The sequence below is a fragment of the Muscardinus avellanarius genome (assembly GCF_963383645.1).
Source record: "Muscardinus avellanarius genome assembly, chromosome: 2".
NCBI lineage: Eukaryota > Metazoa > Chordata > Mammalia > Rodentia > Gliridae > Muscardinus > Muscardinus avellanarius.
In genome coordinates this window covers 190173849-190192263 of record NC_137787.1, presented here as the reverse complement: position 1 = coordinate 190192263, position 18415 = coordinate 190173849, and the positions used below count along the sequence as shown (strand labels likewise).

Genomic DNA, 18415 nt, shown 5'->3' with positions numbered 1-18415 from the left:
TTAAAATGATGTTTAAATAGTTTTTGTGTGCAGTACTGTGGATTGAACCCAGGCCCTTATGCATGCTAGACAAATGCTCTACCATTGAGAAACAATGATATTTAAAAAGAATGAATGGGAGTGGAGTGTGGTGGCGTACACTTGTAGTACTGGGACTTGGGAGGCTGAGACAGTAGAATACCAAGTTTGTGGCCAGCCTCAGCAACTTAGTGAGGCCTCAGCAACTTAGTGAGGCCCTCTGAAACTTAGGCCCTCTGCAACTTAGTGAGGCCTCAGCAACTTAGTGAGGCCCTCAGCAACTTAGTGAGGCCCTCTGCAACTTAGTGAGGCCCTCTGCAACTTAGTGAGGCCCTCAGCAACTTAGTGAGGCCTCAGCAACTTAGTGAGGCCTCAGCAACTTAGTGAGGCCCTCTGCAACTTAGTGAGGCCCTCTGCAACTTAGTGAGACCCTGTTTCCAAATAAAGATTAAAATAGGACTGGAAGTAGAGCTCAGAGGTCGGATGCCCCTGGTTCAATACCTAGCACCCCCCAAAAAAAGAGCAAATGAAATGTTATAGTGAATTCTACTCATACTCCATTTAGTTAGCTTTTGTGAGGTAGGAACAGCTTTATTTTTATTTTTGAGGCTTTCTTTTTAGCCACTGCAGAATGGAGAGAATTCTACTTTTTTTTTTTTCATGTCCTTGAGATAGAGCCAAGGTCTGGCCTAGAATCTCTGTTGAAATACAGAATTAATTTTGGTTTGTGGTTCTAGATTTTTGAGACCCCCCCCCCTTTTAGATTCCTCATTACCCATCTATCGTCACTTCTGATTCCTTTTTGCCTAAATAGTTCTGGGACATGGTAAGTCAATCTGCCAGTCAAATACATTTGACTTTTAGAAGACATTTAAATCACAGAGAGAGAGAGTTGGCAAGGAACAAGCTGCAGATGGGAGCCATGGCTCGAAATGGTTCTGTCTCGAAGGGGGTATAGGGCTTGGGGCCTGGTTGCTGTGATGTCCAGCTGCAGGGTTGAGTTTGCTGTGACCACTGAGGAGGGGGCAGGCCTTACCCTGAGCTCATGGTCTCTCCAGGCTCTCTGGTGGTTTTTATGTCACGGAGCCCCTTACCCAGATCTAAAATGCTCACCACAAGGGTGTGTAGTCCTGAGAATTAGCATATTCCCGAGAAGTGGGGCCAAAGCAACATGCAGGAACTGTTAAATTTGTCAAGCAAGGTGGCAGCTTTAAATTACGCAGCGAATCCCTTGTCAGGTGTGAGACAGTAGGCCCTTGCTATGTTCTGGTGGTGCGCGCGCTCTCGCTATCTGATGTGAACCTGACAACCTGTGGCAGAGAAGGGGTCCTTCCTCTACGTTCCCCCACAGCAACAGCAGCCCTCTTGAGAAATATCCACAGTGGGACCACACTGTGAGCCGGGTGCATACCTCCCACCTCATTACCCACCAGAATTTTTTTAGATATTGAGACCAGTGATCTTACACAACCCCCCCGCCCCGAGGGCATGAAAGGGCTTATTATAAAACAGAGCTTTCTAGGGCAAGCAGGGCAGACCTGTCTGTATTAACAATCACTCTATACTACCTCTCCCAGCCCTAGGTAGGTACTAACCTTTTTTTTTTTTTTCCCCTCTCTCTCTTACTGGTGGCAGTACATCCAATCTATCCTTCCTTGTCCTTTGGTAAAATTCATTTTAGACCCATCCAGGATGATTCTGATGTAGAAAACCCAGTAAATACACATCACGAACACTTCAGGATGCCATGCTTCTATTAGCATGACACCCAAGTTTTTGGCCTTGTCGAATCCTTTGCTATAAGGCCTGCCCCTCCCCCATGGCTTTTGTTGCTTGGAAAATCACGACTATCTTAGATGGATCCGAGTTGCTTTAATGCTTATTAATGTATCTCTAGGAACCGCTTCTTTTTCCTCTCAGTGATAGGAAACTGTTCCATCATCTCCCATGTTTTAAGCTTTATTTAAGTTTTACGATTGATAAAATCATATAAATGTAAAGTACGCAGTGTGACGGGGTGAAGTGATTATTACAGTCTGGCCGACACCTCTCTCGTCTCACTCAGTTACCTTTTATTTTTGGCGGCAAGAACACTTAAGACCATTAAATACTGACTTAGGGTTTAAAGGTCAAATAGAATTCAGTGCACCGGCAGCTTCAGATTTGCTTGGTTATCATGGACAATCCTTTGCAAAGTTCAAATGAAGTCTTTTTTTTTTTTATCTAAAATAGTATTTTCTGCTTTCTGCACCTGGAATGTCTAGGATAGTGATAACCAATTAATTTAAATTTTCTTGGTATCGTCTTCATTTCTACTGAATACACTGTTGCCTTTTAAAGTGTTTTCTCATCAGGCATGGTGGGGAGTGCCTGTAATCCCAGTACTAGGGAGGCCAAGACAGGAAGTCAGGTTTGAAGTCAGCCTCAGAAATTTAGCGAGGCCTTTAGCAACTTAGTGAGACCCTGCTTCCAAATGAAAAATAAAATCGGGCTAGAGACATAGCTTGGAGGGAGAATGTCCTTGGATTCAGTCACACTTCCAAAAAAAAAAAAAAAAAGCCAGTTGTGGTGGCAGCTGAGATAGGAGGATTGCAGGCTAGTAGCCAGCCTCAGCTACTTAGGCAGGCCTTCTGCAACTTAGTGGAACCCTGTTTCAAAATGAATAAAAGTCTGGCGTGGTGGCACACACTTGTAATCCCAGTACTTGGGAGGCTGAAACAGGAGGATCGCACAGGTTTGAAGCCAGCCTCAGCTACTTAGTGAGGCTCTCAGCAACTTAGTGAGACCCTATTTCCAAATAAATTATAAAATAGGGCTGGGGGTGTAGCCCAAAGGTAGAAAGCCCCTGGGTTCTAATCCCAGTACCACCCCCCAAAAATAATAATAATAAAAAATAGGGCTGGGGTGTAGCTTGGTGGTAAAATGTTCCCGTGTTGTGCAAAGGTGAAGTTAACTGGTGGGCATTTCTGAGTTCTCAAGATAGATACTTCAGCCTGTGTGTTTAAGGTTTTATGACCCCAGTATCCATCCAGCTTCTGTGCAGATGAGTTTCCGTGCTGTTCAGCGGCCTGCACTGCAGGATCTCATGGAGACTTGACACTGCTGAAGTCAGTCTTACAACTCTCTTTTAAAAGAATCCCCTCAAACTGGGTGTGGTGGCACACGCTTGTAATCCCTGCGCTTGGGAGGCTGAGATAGGAGGACCGCACAAGTTCGAAGCCAGCCTCAGCTACTGAGTGAGGCTCTCAGCAACTTAGTGAGACCCTGTTTCCAAATAAAATAGAAAATAGGTCTGGGAATAGCCTGGAGGTAGAAGGGTTCCACCCCCAGTACCACCAAAAAAAAAAAAAAAAAAAAAAAAAAAGAATCCCATTTGGAACTGGAATGCTCTAGCCAGGGCCGCTGATTGGCCAGTGTCTCCACCATTTTGAGCTCTTGTGGCTATTGGAAGCAGTTTACATAGGAATGCAGACAAGAGAATAGCCCAGGTTTTTCTTTCCTGTGGGGCGCAGTGCTGGCTCGGCACAGAATGGACATCCTGGGGTCCTGTGCTTGGACGGTGTTCACTACAGGTCTTAACTGGGTGACATGGGTTTCTGTTACCCTCCCCTACTCGATTATAAACTCACTCTAACTTGGAAATCTACAGATAGAAAATGAAAACCTGTGTGTTTCCGTGTGGGAAAAAGGAACAGTATCATAGCGGATCTTAAAGAACAAGAACGTGTTTTCCTAGGTGCCTGTTGTGAGCAGGGGCGTCTCCTGTGTGTATGTCATAGTCTGTTTTTATGGTTAGTCTTCCGTTGGTGTTATTTTCTTAGTACAGGAGATTGAACCCTTAGCCCTATTTTATTTTATCTCATTTTTTTGTTTTGAAATAGGGTCTCGCTAGGTTGCTGAGAGTCTTACTAAGTGGCTAAGGCTGGTCTCAAACCTGCCATCCTCTTGTCTCAGCTTCCCAAGTACCGGGATTATAGGGTATGTGCCACTATACTCGGCTAGCTTTTCATTTTTTGAAATTGGTATTTATGTCAATGACAAACTTCCCTATTAACCATTCTTAAAAATTTGCATGAGATAATGTAGTGGAAGGATCTGGATTAGTTTTGCACCAAAAATAATAGCCAGGCTGACTAGGAGCCCTCGGCATCTATTTGCTGCTGCATACGGGAGCTCTGCTTTAGCGGTCTGAGTCCAGCTACCTGGGGTAACCCTCTATCCATCTTCTCATTTGCATCTTTGGGTACCAGAGATGGCAGAATCCCTCTGAGCAGCGTGCACCTGCCGGCCCGCTCCAGCAAAGGGCGGCGGTGGGCAAAGTGGAGATCCCCGCAGCGCGGTTGTGTTCCCTTGTGGTTTGCTGTCGCAGGCTGCTCCCCATACATGCTACAGCTTGTTTGAAGTGCACTTCCACGTGTTTCCATAGCAGCCGTCGTCTTAGCCATTTTCACTCGCTTTTGGACTTTATCCTCCCCCCCCCCCTTTGCTTCTCAGTTCCTTGCTGATGCAGGATTAAACAAACCGCATATTTAGGTCAAGGAAAGAGATGTTTGCTAATACAGATGCCAGGCTAAGCATTCTGGGAGGGCGATTTCTTGCTGCAGATGAACGTTCTTTGTGCCTTCCAGCAGCCTCTGCAGCAGCGTGGCTGTCTGGCACGATCTTTTTCATTTTGGGCAGGTCCTGAGATTCGGAACAATCCTGAGCGTATTCACAGGAGCCGGCGGGTTTCCCAGGAGCCCACGTAAATCTTCTGCATATGTGTTCTTTGTATTAACAGTGAAGCAATCCACTGGAAAAATATGATACTTTGAGGTCTTGGTGCATCTGAGGTGTGTCCCTTTTGGACGCTCAGAGCCTGGTTTTTTTTTTTTTTTTTGGTCAGGCTGCTGGGCAGCAGCGGATTCTAGTGTGGCAGCCTGGAGCTTCCCTGCTGCTTCTCTGCTGCTCACTGCGTGTCATGAAGATGGTACAGGGGGAGCCTGTGTCTGAGGAGCCACGGAAGAGGCTGTGCAAAGGGAATAGACATTGCTAGAAATCGGAGCCTCCACACCTTGGGGATGGGTTGCACTACTAGCGTGATTCTGTTCAAAGGCATCCGCACCGTTTTTGAAAGAAACTGTGCTTATATGTGCAAACAGCAAGGAGAGAACACTGCCCTTGAATACACAGCCTACAACTGGACAAAAGAAGATTCTGGACTATTGATTTCCTCCTGTCTGGTAAATGCACTTTTACTTAATAAGTAGCTGAATGATGGTAGAATAAAATTGTCTTTATTTGTAAAGCAAAGCTATTGGTTTATTTTCAGTATGTGTCTATGTATGTGGCTCTGTGTAGGAACGGGGAATTAGTGGCCTGAGCTTTCAATTGGAAGGTGCCAGTTTGTTAGGTGCGAGCATGGCATGTGTTAATCAAAGCTAAATGCATCCAGAGAGAGGGACTGGAGAGAGCTATTTTATTACAGAATAGTTTTCTCAGGGAGCTTTCTGAGCGTCTGTGCTGCTGGGGTAGTCCTAGAAATAACCCTTGGCCAAGTGTGTGTTCGGGGTATTCTATATGTGAACGCTCCTCCAGTGGTAGTGAATTATTCAGTGTCTTTACATCCGAGCCTCTTCTTGGCCAGGGTTCTCTTCCTAATGGCTTATGGTCAGTCCTTTAGGGGGAAAATTGAAAAAGGAAGAGGAAAGGCATTTGTAATGGCCGTGAGACAGAAATCATTACGGTTTTATTTTGTCTGGAATCTGACAGTGGTGTTTTGGGGGAAAAGGGCAGTGAGGTTAACAGGAACCTGAGTCTGACCGGGCAGCCTGCAGGAGGGCGGGAGTCACAGATGGGTGTGCCCCGATGGCCTTCTCCACAAATGGGGCTGCGAGGAAGCCACAGATGGGTCCTCTGCTCCCCCTGGGGCCTTGCTAGCTTCCCTTCTGTTCTCACAGTTTCTGTTAAAAAGACCAGGGACGAATCCACGTGAGTTTCTGTGAGTCTTGCCGGCAGCCAGGCTGGAGGGCAGGCGTGCGGCAGCTCACAGATCTCTCTGGCTGGGAGGCTGCCATCGGAGCCCAAGGGGGGGGCGTCGGCGCCCTGTGCACCTTGGGATCAGAGCAGACTGCGGGACCCCAGAGCGAGGCTGCGCTTGCTTGGTGGGTGTGACATTAGCACTCAGGAGAAGGGAGAGGAAGGACGGAGAGCCCCGCTGGAGGCTCCAAGTGCTTTTGGAAGCCAGGGCTGTGTGTGGCAGGGAATTTAAGGGGTGCTGGATTCACTGCTGAGTATTTTAAGCTCTGATGTGTGTTGGATAGCCTTTGGAGAATCCCAGGTGTCAGATTAGAAGTCCCAGATTAGAAGGACTAGCTCATGATAGCACTCGGTCCACTAGAGTACCCATAATCTGAGAGTGGAGGACCTGTTGTGTCAGTGATGGGAGTGCCCCTCCCGTGCTACAGACCTCTGCTCCTTTGGGCCAGACTGACTCGGTGAACCTGACTTTTTTTGAGGGTAGGTGAATACTGGGGATTGAGCCCAGGAACATTCTACCTCCAAGCTACACCCCTAGCTCTCTCTCTCTCTCTCTCTCTCTCTCTCTCTCTCTCTCTCTCTCTCTCTCTTCCTCTCTCTCTCTCTTCCTCTCTCTCTCTCTCTCTCTCTCTCTCATAGTACTGGGGATGAAACCCAGGGCATTCTACCTCCGAGCTACACCCCCAGCCCTATTTTTATTCTTTGCTTTGAAACAGGGTCTCACTGAGTTGCAAAAGGCCTCACTAAGTAGCTGAGGCTGGCTGTGAATGGCAGTCTTCCTGTGTCAGCCTCCCAAATGCTGGGATTACAAGCGTGCACCACCACGCCCAGCTTGCTTGGTTGCTTGCTTGCTTGTTTGTTTATTTATTTATTTATTTTTGTGGTACTGGGGATTGAATGCAGGGGCATTCCACCTCTGAGCTACTTCCCCAGCCCTATTTTTTTTTTAATTTTGAAACAAGGTCTCGCAGGTTTCTCTGAGTCTTGCTAGCTGGCCGAGGCTGGCCTTGAACCCGCGATCCTCTTGTCTCAGCTTCCCAAGTCTTGGCGTTACAGGTGTGCACCATCACACCTGGTGGTTAACCTGACTTTAGGAGACTCCCCTACCTTTTTTTCCCTTTCACTGCCCGAGAGAAGAGTAACCTGCTAGGGGCATTGTCCGAGCCGGGGCTGGGTTGACACCCTGCTCCTGTGCACCTGCTGCTTTCTGCCCATCACCCTCTCCTGCACTGATAGGCTGGACGGGCTTGTGCCAAGACACTGTTGGATGCCACTCCTCTGTCCTCACCCCCGGCTCCTCTCCATGCAGCAGGCAGAGTGAGCCTTTGAGAAGAAAAGCCAGGCCACGTCACCCCTCCAGAACCCTTTGGTAGCTCAGGGCCAAATAGAGACGCCCTAGTGGCCTCTAGACTGGTCTCTGGTGCTGCCTGCCCATACGAGCGGCCTCTGCAGCCCACTTGCTTTCTCCATTGCCTTTGTTCCTCTTCTGGGACCTCTCCACCCAGGCACTGCCCACTCTCACCTGGGCCCCAGCTCTTTGCTCTAATCCCGGTTCTCAATGAGGCTCCCCCAGCGCCTCGTGTAACCCTGTGGCACCCCAGCGAGCCCCTTGCCCACTCCCTGCGTGGTTTCTTGGTAATAGTATCAATCTTCACCTGACACACCCCTAGCCCCCCATAGTAGCATACATCTGGTCGTAGTGATTCGTGGTACCTGCACACGCATAGTACGAGGGTAAGAGTCAGGATGGCTGGGCCTACGTCTGTCGGGTTCAGGTCCCTGTCTCTAATACCCAGAACAGTGTCTAACCCATACTAAGTGCTCAATTAGTGAGAGACGTCTGATGACCTGGTTTTATTGTCTTCAACTGGTCCCATCTGCTTTTTATCATCTGCTTATTAAAGTACTTTTTACATATTATTTCTGTAAGTATGTATGTATGTAAATCAGTTTAAACCTTATGGTAATAAGGTGGTATAAATTAATATGCTAATAGAAAAATATATAGCAAAGAAAAAGGACCTTTTATAATCTTTACAGATGGCTTGAGGTAAAAAACATGTCTTGAGTGGGGGCTTTCACTTTGTAAGCCTGGCGGCTGTACAGCCTCCTGCCAGAAGGTTCTTCTCATATTTAAGCAGATGAATCAGCGCTGTGGTGGGTGGTACACTGGGAAAGGGACTTATCTGGCAATTGCAGAATGACCGAATTTCAAATGTAGCGCACTTAAATTTGTCTAGTAATTCTACCACAACAGAAAGCCAAGACTCGGTTGGGGTAGAATTTATTCCTGAGTGTAGATTTTTCCTAAAGGTTTTTGTTGTTGTTTCTAGGTTATTGTTTCTTGGTGTTAGTCCAGCCATTCAGGAAATGACTTTGCTCTTGTCTTTTGTCCTGGGCTTGTCGAGGCACTGGGGTGCTCACATCTCAGCGGCCAGGGAGGCTGGCTTGGGGGTGTAGTTACTGTCCGTGGACAGGAAGGTGCAGCCCAGCCTGGAACATTCCATGAGGAAAAGCTTGAGCCGAGATGAAACACTCCCAAGTTCCATTTTTCTATATCCGGGAAGGTTTGCGATGGGCCTGATTGCCTGGGACTTGACCTGTTTTGCTCCTAGCTCACAGTGCTGCTGTCTGCTTCCTTAACAGGACTATGGAACATTGAGGCATAGTCGTTGAGGGCCTGTCAGATTATGCAGGGACGTGCTATGTTTTCTTGTTTTGTTTTGTTGGCGGATCTGGGGATGGAACCCAGGGGCATTCGACCTCTGAGCTGTACCCTGTGCCCTATTTTTTATTTTGAAACAGGGTCTCACTGAGTTGCAGAGGGCCTCACTAAGTAGCTGAGGCTGTCCACAAACCGCGATCCTCCGGTCTCAGCCTCCCGAATTCTGGGATTACAAGCGTGCGCCATCACGCCTGGCCAACATGCTATGTTTTTGCTGATTACAGCTGAAGTAGATGTCACTCAGAACCCTGACAGACTCTAGGGCCATCTGCAGCTCAGTAGAGAGCGATATTGAGCATAAACTGCTTGAAGAAGAGAAAGGCCTTTTTGTTTTTAATTTCTTTTGTGATATGTTTGGAAAATGTAGCTCTAATTTTATGTAAATTCTTATTTACTCTTCTTTTCTTCTGCCTTAAAGCTTTGGAGATTTTCATGGTTCTAACATTACAGGATTTGCTAAATGTCTTCAGCATGTCCTCAGGTTTTATCACTGTATAGACTTTTGTCAGATTAGTCCCCACAGGTTAAATGGCACTTCCTAATTTAAAAGGCCTATTGGAGCCAGGCATGATGGTGCACACAAGCCTGTGATCCTAGTACCTGGGGGGCTGAGACAGCAAGAGCACAGGTTCTAGGACCGCCTCAGCAACTTGGTGAGACTCTGAGCAACCTAGTGAAACCTTGTTTCACAAGAAAAATTAAAAGAGCTGGGGGGTTTAGCTCAGGGGCAGATGCCCCTGGGTTCACGCCCTAGTAACACAAACAAACACAACAACAACAACAACAACAACAACAACAACAACAACAAACAACCCGATTGTCTATGAAAATCCTTTGACTTAGCACACACTCATTTAATAGTCTTTACTGAACATGTGTGCTGTGCAGAGAACAGAGTTGAAGGCAGCTTGCTCACTGGCTGGGAAGAGCCGTGTGTGTGTGTGTGTGTGTGTGTGTGTGTGTGTGTGTGTGTGTGCGCGCTGTGGGTAGGAGTTGGTACGTGTTGGGGTAAGAGGAGTGTTATATCAGTGACAGGTAGAAAATGGCCCGGTGCAAATGAGCTTGCGGCAGCTGGGTGCCAAGGCTGGATTTTGAGGTCCCCAGGTCTTCGTGCCCGTCCATCTGTCTCAGGTGTATGGAGGCAGGCCCACTTGGCTGCCCCTGGGACCAACTTGTCATTGGCAGCTCTGGTCGCAGGACCCTGGTGTTGGTTGGGGTTTGTTTTCCATTTTGTTCTGAATCTGCTTCCCGATGGTGTTTAGTAGATTTGGCTGGCTGTTTTGATCACAGCAGTAAACCAGGCTGATGTTTTCAGGGACCGGCCTGTTCTAATCCCTAGATGCGTTTCCAGGTCGGAACTGAGGCTGCCCTGCTCAGCTGTTCCCCGTGTTGGGGGCGTAGCCAGTGTGATCCCGGGCAGGAGAAGATGGGACCTTGCCCCAAAACTTTGTCAAAATCCATGTCTCACTTATCAGTGGGATTCATGTATCTTAATACTTATTAATCATAAATATCTCAGTGGCTTAGCAGTCCTATTTCTGCTACACAGAGATAACCATGTATTTATGTATTTTTACCACACAGACCTATAATCCCAGTGATTCAGGAGGCTGAGGCAGGAAGATCACACGTTTGAGGCCAGCCTGGGCAAGTTAAGGGCGATTCTGTCTCAAAATAAAAAATATGAAGGGCTGGATCCTTAAATTTATCTAGCTCAGTAGTGGACTGTCCCTGGGTTCAATCCCAGCACCCTCTCTCTACTAATTTTTTTTTTTTTTGAGGCAAAACCTTCCCAGGATGTTAAACATGTAAAGCTCTGTTCTCATATCTATATCCAGATCCAGATCTATATCTATATGCCTCTATCTGCATATATCTGATCTCTCTCTCTCTATATATATATATATCAAGTTGCTATAGATTGAATTATGCCCCTCCCTGCCAAATTCTTATATTGAAGCTTTACCCTCCAATTTGATTGTATCCAGATAGGTCTTTGAGGGGTAATTAAGTAAGGAGACACTTCCATGGACATTGTATACCTCTATGAGATGCTCAGTGCTCATCTCAAGATCAAGTATTGGAAAGGGGAGGGCATGGCGGGAGGGGGAGCTCACCAAGGGCCGTGCACCAAGGGCTTCGTTATGGCGTGAGACTGCAATGCACCAAGTATATTAACAGAGAGATAATTAAGGTTAAATAATGTAGTAAGGATAGGGCCCTACAACCTTATAGAAAGAGAAAGAATGCTCTTGTTCCTTATGCCCTAGAGCCTCGGGAAGCCCAGGCGGCCCTCACCTGACTCCAACCATGCTGGTGCTACTGCCCTCTACGAATTCAAACCTCCAGACTGTGAGAAAATAGATTGTGGTTGCTGAAGCAGCTCAGTCCATTTTTTTTTTTTAATGGCAGCTGGAGCTGACTGATACCAAGTATTACAAGAATGGAATGGTATTCTGGTCCTCAGTCTTATATTTTTGCTTTATTTTAAATTAACTTATTATTATTTTGTGGTCCTGGGAATGGAACCCAGGGGCATTCTACCTATGAGCTACACCCCCAACCCTATTTTTTATTCTTTATTTTGAAACAGGGTCTCACTAAGTTGCAGAGGGCCTCACTAAAGTAGTTGAGGCTGTCCACGAACCGCGATCCGCGATCCTCCGGTCTCAGCCTCCCAAGTACTGGGATCACAAGCGGGCACCACCACACCTGGCTATATTTTTGCTTTAAAGAAACACCACATGATGTCACAAGTCTCTTTGCATGTCAGTAAGTGGACAGTTATGTCCCATTCTTATTGGTGTCATTTGATTGGATCGATGCAACATTTTATGTAACCTATACCACTATTCCATTTATTAACTTGTAAATGTTATGATAAATATCTTTGCATATATACTTTAAAACTTATCAGCCTATTTTCTTAGCGAATTTTTTTAGACCTGGGTCAAAATATCTTCCTTTAGCCAGATTATCCTTCCGAAAGACTATGTAGAGATTTTTCAAAATTCAAGACGAGAATGTTTTTCTTCCCTTTGGGACTTTATGCAGTCTGCTTTTTATTAAGCTACTGATGCAGTTACCTGTTGAACAGTACAGTGACTTAGACTGCTGTTAGGCAAATACCCGGTCATACTAAAGTTCAAATTAGCACTGACTTTGTCTTTGCTCCTAGAATTGAGACTGCTGGCATCAAATATCCCAGGAAAACAAGGCGCATGTCATCCCAGGACTTGACTTGGGAGGCTGAGATGGGAGGGCTCCAGGATGGAGGCCAGTTTGGGTAACCTGTTTCAAGATAAAAACTAAGAGGGCTGGGGGTATATAGCTCAGAGGTAGAATGCTGCCCCTGGGTTCAATTCTCAGTACTAGGAAGGAAAAAAAATCCCAGGAGAATTCTGGAATGTTCCATTGTGGCGCTGGAATGCCGGGAGGTCTTCGCCCTTTTAGACTTGTTGCAGCTATTTCAGGACTTTCAAAGGAAAGGAACAGAAATACTGGGTGGAAACGTGATTGGAGCGGCCACTGCCCTGCTCGGGTTTTACTTTCTGTGCAGTCATTTTTATTTCTCCCGTGGCCCAAGGGAGAAGCAATGACCTTTTTTTTTCTTTTTCTTTTTAAAACACTTGTTATATTTAGAATACATAATTATTATAGAAAATTTACAGACTACACAGAAGAATAGAGGGGAAAACAAAATGTACCCATAACCCCATGGCTCAGAAATCCCTACTGCTAAGTATGTGGTACATATTTCTAATATTTTTCTCTGCATATGAAACTCTTAGAAACAGGACAATCATCCATAAATCTCATTATCCTCTGATTAGCATCTTCTTATGCTCATAATGCTCTGCTAAAACATGACTTAGTGTGTACATAATGCATCCATTGTGATGGACTACAATTTTTTTTTTTTTAGAACCCAGGGGCATTCTACCTCCGAGCTGCACCCCCAGCCCTAGTTTCGATTCTTTAATTTGAAACAGGGTCTCACTGAGTTGCAAAGGGCCTCACTAAGTAGCTGGGGCTGTCGGCGAACCATTCTCAGCCTCCCAAATGCTGGGATGACGAGCATGCGCCACCACGCCCGGCTTGTACTAGAAGCACTTCTCTGTTGTTGGGCATTTAGGTTGTTTCCGTTTTCAGAGGACATCTTTACCCCCAAATATTTCTGTGACTCTATAATTATTTTTGTAGGCTGGATTTATAAAAGTGAATTTGTTAAGACTGGAAGAAGTTTTTTTAAAGGCCCTTTAAAGCATATTGTTTTATTTGTTTGATGATTGATCCAAATTATACCCCCAGTGGCAGGGACTAGTGTTTGTTTAATATACAGTCAATGCTACCATTTTTGCTGTTTCGAAAAACTCGAAAGATAGAAGATGATACTTTGTATAGACACTTTTAGTATTTCTCTATTTTGTCATTTGCCTTTTAATTTTGTTTAATTTCTTTATGGTGCTTGTTTTGCTAACAATTAAATGTATATGATATATCTATATGTGTGTGTATATATGTATACACGTGTCTCTCTATATGTGTGTATATTCACCCTCTTTTTCTCTGTGATATTTTCTATGATATTTATGTAGAGAAAATTCTTGCCTGAGATCAGATATTTACCACATTTTCTTTTGGAATTATTAGTTTGTTTGCCTGCTGTTTGTCTTTTTTGTCCAGGGGTTAGCATACTGTGGTCTGTGGGGGCAAATCTGGCCTACTTCTCATTTTTGGTAAAGTTTTACTGGTCCATAGGCACACTTTCTTATTTACACGCTGTGTGTGTTTGCTGTTAACAGCGCCAGAGTTGAGTCACTGTGACAGACCTGCAATGTTCAGTCGTTGACTTGAAATGTTTCTAGCTGGCCCTTTACTGAAAGCTGCCTGACCCCTGCCTGAGTAGATGGAGAGTTTATTTGGGTCTGTGGTCTGGTTGAGGTCCTAATTTGATTCCCTACTCTGCTCCCAGAACTTATTTATCATAGTACCGCTTGCTGAACCCCCCCCCCCCCTATTGGTTTGTGGTTCCGGGTTCATTATACTTTACATTCTTTCACCTGTTAGGATTTGCCTTCGTACTGTCCTAATTTGATTCCCTACTCTGCTCCAAGAACTTATTTATCATAGTACCGCTTGCTGAACATCCCCCCCCCTTATTGGTTTGTGGTTCCGGGTTCATTATACTTTACATTCTTTCACCTGTTAGGATTTGCCTTTGTACTGTCCTGTGTGCACAGTAAACCAAGTTCTTACCCAGCTGTTGGTGTAATTGCAGTTCTGAAAAAATTGAAAATCATAAAATCTACTTTTTCCAGATAAAATAGACTGTAGTGCATACATCTCTGAATTAAGTCATCTTTTAAAATATATATTGGCTAAGATTCAGAAGTTAAGAGTTAGGATTTGAGTGTAAAGTTCAGTAGATTTGTAAATTTGTTTTCCCAAGAAATAGCCAGTTCATAGAGTGGCTCAACCTTGTCTTTATTCAGAGATTCCCAAACTTAATGACTTACCACTCCCTTTATAGAAAAAAATTACTCAGCACCCCCTGGCCACTTCTACTGTAAATCCGATGCCCCCCAATTGCCCCCGAGGCCACTGCAGCCCCCCTGGATCTGCCCAGCGCCACCCCGTCTCCCCGGGGCAGGGCTATGGCAAACTTTGGGAATTCGTACTGTTTGTGTGGATTCTCTGTGCCTTTGATGAAAGACAAGTTCTCCTGTGGCAGCTGCATCCTCCGGCAGCCTTGATTTGACTCTGCAACTCACTGTATATCCAAACAGGAGGAATGCTGGCAAGGTGTGCCGGCGATGTGGTCAGACTCCCAGACCATGCGCATGCGTGCCTGCAGGAATCCAGCTACATTTTTGCAGATGAAGAGGACATTCTGGTCTTTCCCTTATACATGATTCAAATTCTGAAGATAATTAATATCCCTCCTTATGTAGATTTTATAGGAATACATGAAGGCATGTGTGCATGTGTGTGTACTTTTTACTATGTATGTGTATTTTTTACTACAAGTGACTATATGGGTGTGTGTGTATGTGCACTTTTTGCTATAAACGTATGCGTGTGTATACTTTTCCCTACAAGTGACCGTGTGTGTATGTGTGTGTGTATACTTTCTGCTTCACTGCAGTTGTAGGATATTGGACAGAGGAGCACTTCACCATTTCTCCAATGTCAAGAAGCAGGTGGAGCCAGGCGTGGTGGTCCATGTCTGCCATCCAGTACTTGGGAGGCCGAGGCAAGAGGGTCGCAGGTTTGCATCCAGCCTCAGCCACTTAGCCAGGCTGCAGGCAACTTAGTGAAACCCTGTTTCAAAAGAAAAAATAAATAGGGGTTGGGCAGTGTAGTTCAGAGCTAGAATGCCCCTGCGTGCGATTCCTAGTACCCCAAACAAACCGAAATTAAAGAGGTTGTCTGAGGGTGCATTTTAATCCCAGCCAAGGAAAAACACGTATTCTAGAAAACTCAAGCATTTGTGGCTAGCGAGCCTCTGCAAAGGAGAGCTTGGAGCTGGTTGCCCACCGGGGTTTTGTCTTCTCCTCTTGAGTAGACGCTGCCTGTGCAGAGTCACCGTGGTGAGAGTTTGTTTATAGGATTCCTCCACGTGGGCCTGGTGGCACTCCTGTGGGCATTACAGTTTTGCCCTTACACATGTTTGGCATGGCCTGTGTGTTTTCCAGGCTTTTAAAATAGGTAAGAACATGATCGGAGGATCAGTTTTGTAGGTTACTTTTTTTTTTTTTTTTCAGTACTGAGGATGTGGGGATGGAACCCAGGGGCATTCTACCTCCGAGTTACACCTCTAGCCCTACTTTTTTATTCTTTATTTTGAAACAGGGTCTCGCTGAGTTGCAAAGGGCCTCACTAAGTAGCTGAGGCTGTCTGTGAACCGCGATCCTCTTGTCTCAGCCTCCCAAATGCTGGGATTACAAGCGTGCACCACCACGCCCAGTGACTCTTGAAGGGTTTTGAGTTCTCGGCCACACCGAGTGGGCTCAGACCAGAAAAGGAGAGAGTGGGTCAAGTAGCAGAGGCTCTGAGCCCCTGGCCCACATACCTTCCTGCTGAGGAGATGAGGAAGGGGGTCCAGTGCAAGGTCGAGAACTTTCTGGGGCTGCAGTGGACTTGCTGTTGCCCTCTGGAGGTGGCCGAGGGTGGGGCGGAGCATGGCCAGGCCTGGGCGCGGGCCTCAGGAGGTGGCCACGCTGTTGATCGCCGCAGGCACAGGAGAAGGGGCAGTTTAACGTGCACTTGGCTGAGCAGAGAGAGCTTCCGAGTTTCTTGGTTTAACCGAGTTTGAATGTGTGAGAAACCTTCAGGGGAGGGATCCACCTAGCTTTCCTGGACCCTGCTCTTTTTCCATTCTGGACACTCTTTTTAAGAAAACAGTAGAAAATGACAGGCCCCATGTGAGTTCGAGGACCTGGAAGGAGCTCCTGCAGAGGAGGTCCTTCTCAACCTGCCCTGCCTCGGGGCGGATGTTCAAGCCCCCAGGACTCCCTCTTGATGCCAGATGCTGCCTCCTGCCTGGAATCAGAAGGGCCCCAGGTCCTGCCCCCCAGCCCTCTGCTGCTTGTTACCCTGCGGAGACTGTGGGAGCTACTTCAGGTTAATCCAGAGTTTTCCTTAGTGTCATGTTGTAGGAGACCTGAGGTCGTGGCATACCTTCTAGTTTACTTATTTATTTTTTATGGAAATGGTGTCTTCTTTCGAACACACAAGAGAAACCCAAAGAAAAAGCCACAAAGAGGCAGATGTAGTGGTGCATGATTGTAAGCCCAGTCCTTGGAGGCTGAGGCAGGAAGGTCAGCAAGGCTCTCAGCAGCATAGTGAGACACTGAAAACAAAATATAGAAATAAGACTGGGCGTGGTGGTGCACGCTTGTAATCCCTGCACTTGGGAGGCAGAGACAGAAGGATCGCGCAGGTTTGAAGCCAGCTTTGCTGGCTTAAGAGACCCTGTTTTCAAATGAAATATAAAATAGGTCTGTAGGTCTGTAGGAGTGTAGCCTGGAGGTAGAAGGTTCTAGTCCCAGTCTCTCTCTCTCTCTATATATATATATATATGCAGTCTGTTATCACTCCCCATGTCAGAAAGAGAATGAAAATCTGTACTTCTCCATTGGATTACCAACAGGAATCAGGAGCCCTGTTACCTAGGGGATGTAACATTTCCAGCATTTCCTACAGTAATGACTTCCGGGGGGGCTATTTTGCCTAAATCCTCTCATCTAGAACAAAACCTTTTAATCAGCGGGGTGCGAGAGTGTGGACCTATAATCCCAGTGATTCCCAAAGGCGGAGACAGGAGGACCACAAATTCAAGGCCACTCTCGGCAACTTAGCAAGACCCTGGCTCAAAACAAAACTTAAATGAGGCCAGAGAAGTAGCTCAGTGGTGGAGCGCCCCGGGTTCAATCTCCAGTACAATAAAAACAACAACATAAAAACCCTTTGAAACCCAGTTTAGGTGGCTTTGTGCTGTGCCGTGAATGAAGGCCAGTACATGTAGATGATTATCCCCTTCATATTTAAGCAGCGAATGCTGTAGCAGGAAGCCAGGAGTGGAGAAGACAGTCCTAGGGTCGATCAGGTGGTGGCTTTGACAACCAGCAAGCTTTTCCTCGCAGGGAGACACACTTGCTGACACCACCGAGGATAGAAGGATACTTGGTCAACGCACAGAGGCCTCTTCCCTCGTCCTCTGTCCTCTCTCCTCCCGCAGCACCTTGGCCTTGGGACATCCCCCGCGGTCCCCGGGCCCGGTGGCCACTGCCCACCCTGCTCCTGAACTGCACCCCACTCCCCTCCCCTCTCCCAGAACTTAACAGTTCTCTGTGTGAATGATCTCAGCAGATGCTAGGTTCTTATCTGATCTTACAGAGTCACACGGTGTATATTTAGCTAACAGGCTGATGTCTGCCAAGGGGCATTTGCATTTAGCAGAGAGTCTGTTAACTTAGCGTGGTCCTCCAAGTGGTTCCCAGAGGCTTCGGAGCCATTTGCCATTCATTTCCAAGCTGCAGAATACATCCAAATGCCAGCGGGCATGGTGGCGCACACGTGTAATCCCAGCATTCCGGAGGCTGAGACTGGAGGATCACGGTTCGCAGACAGCCTCAACTACTTAGTGAGACCCTCCATAACTTAGTGAGACCCTTTTCAAAATAAAGAATAAAAAATAGGGCGGGGGGTGTAGCTCGGAGGTCGAATGCCCCTGGGTTCCATCCCCAGACCGCCCCCCACACACACACAAAAGAATACATCCGTATGCCAGCGAGCCCCTGCGCGTGACTTTTAGGCTTTGTTTTGATTATAGGAAGAGAATACTTACTTCATCCCTCCTCTTTGGCTTATAGGGGACAGTTTTTCTGTATTTGATTTTTTTTTTTGAGCAAATGTTAAAGGTTTTAATCAGGGAAGGCCACTCATGCCTTGCTACCTGCAGGGCCCTCTTTTACCAAGCTCCCAGGAAGATGACCGGGAATCTGGCACCTTGCTTTGGGAAGGCTGACTGCTCTCCTTTGAACTAAAACTACCTACAGATTGCATTGCTGGGTCTAAAATCCTGGCTTTCTTGTACAAGAAGGCATGACGATGTTGATTTCTCATTCAAATCCACAACCTCCTGGTTTT

General features: G+C 46.4%; 1 protein-coding gene across 2 annotated transcripts in view; it reads left to right on the top strand.

Moving 5' to 3' along the window:
- DOCK9 (dedicator of cytokinesis 9) overlaps positions 1-18415 on the top strand; it is a gene marked incomplete at both ends in the record, with an annotated part of 303105 nt that overhangs the window by 77563 nt on the left and 207127 nt on the right. The window contains one exon of one of the 2 annotated variants that reach the window (XM_080690198.1): positions 5079-5240. The exons of the other annotated variant lie outside the window; for it this stretch is intronic. Coding sequence (XP_080546324.1) covers positions 5079-5240 — 162 coding nt within the window. Of the gene's footprint in view, positions 1-5078; positions 5241-18415 lie in introns of those variants that run through there. 2 annotated transcript variants of the gene reach the window in all.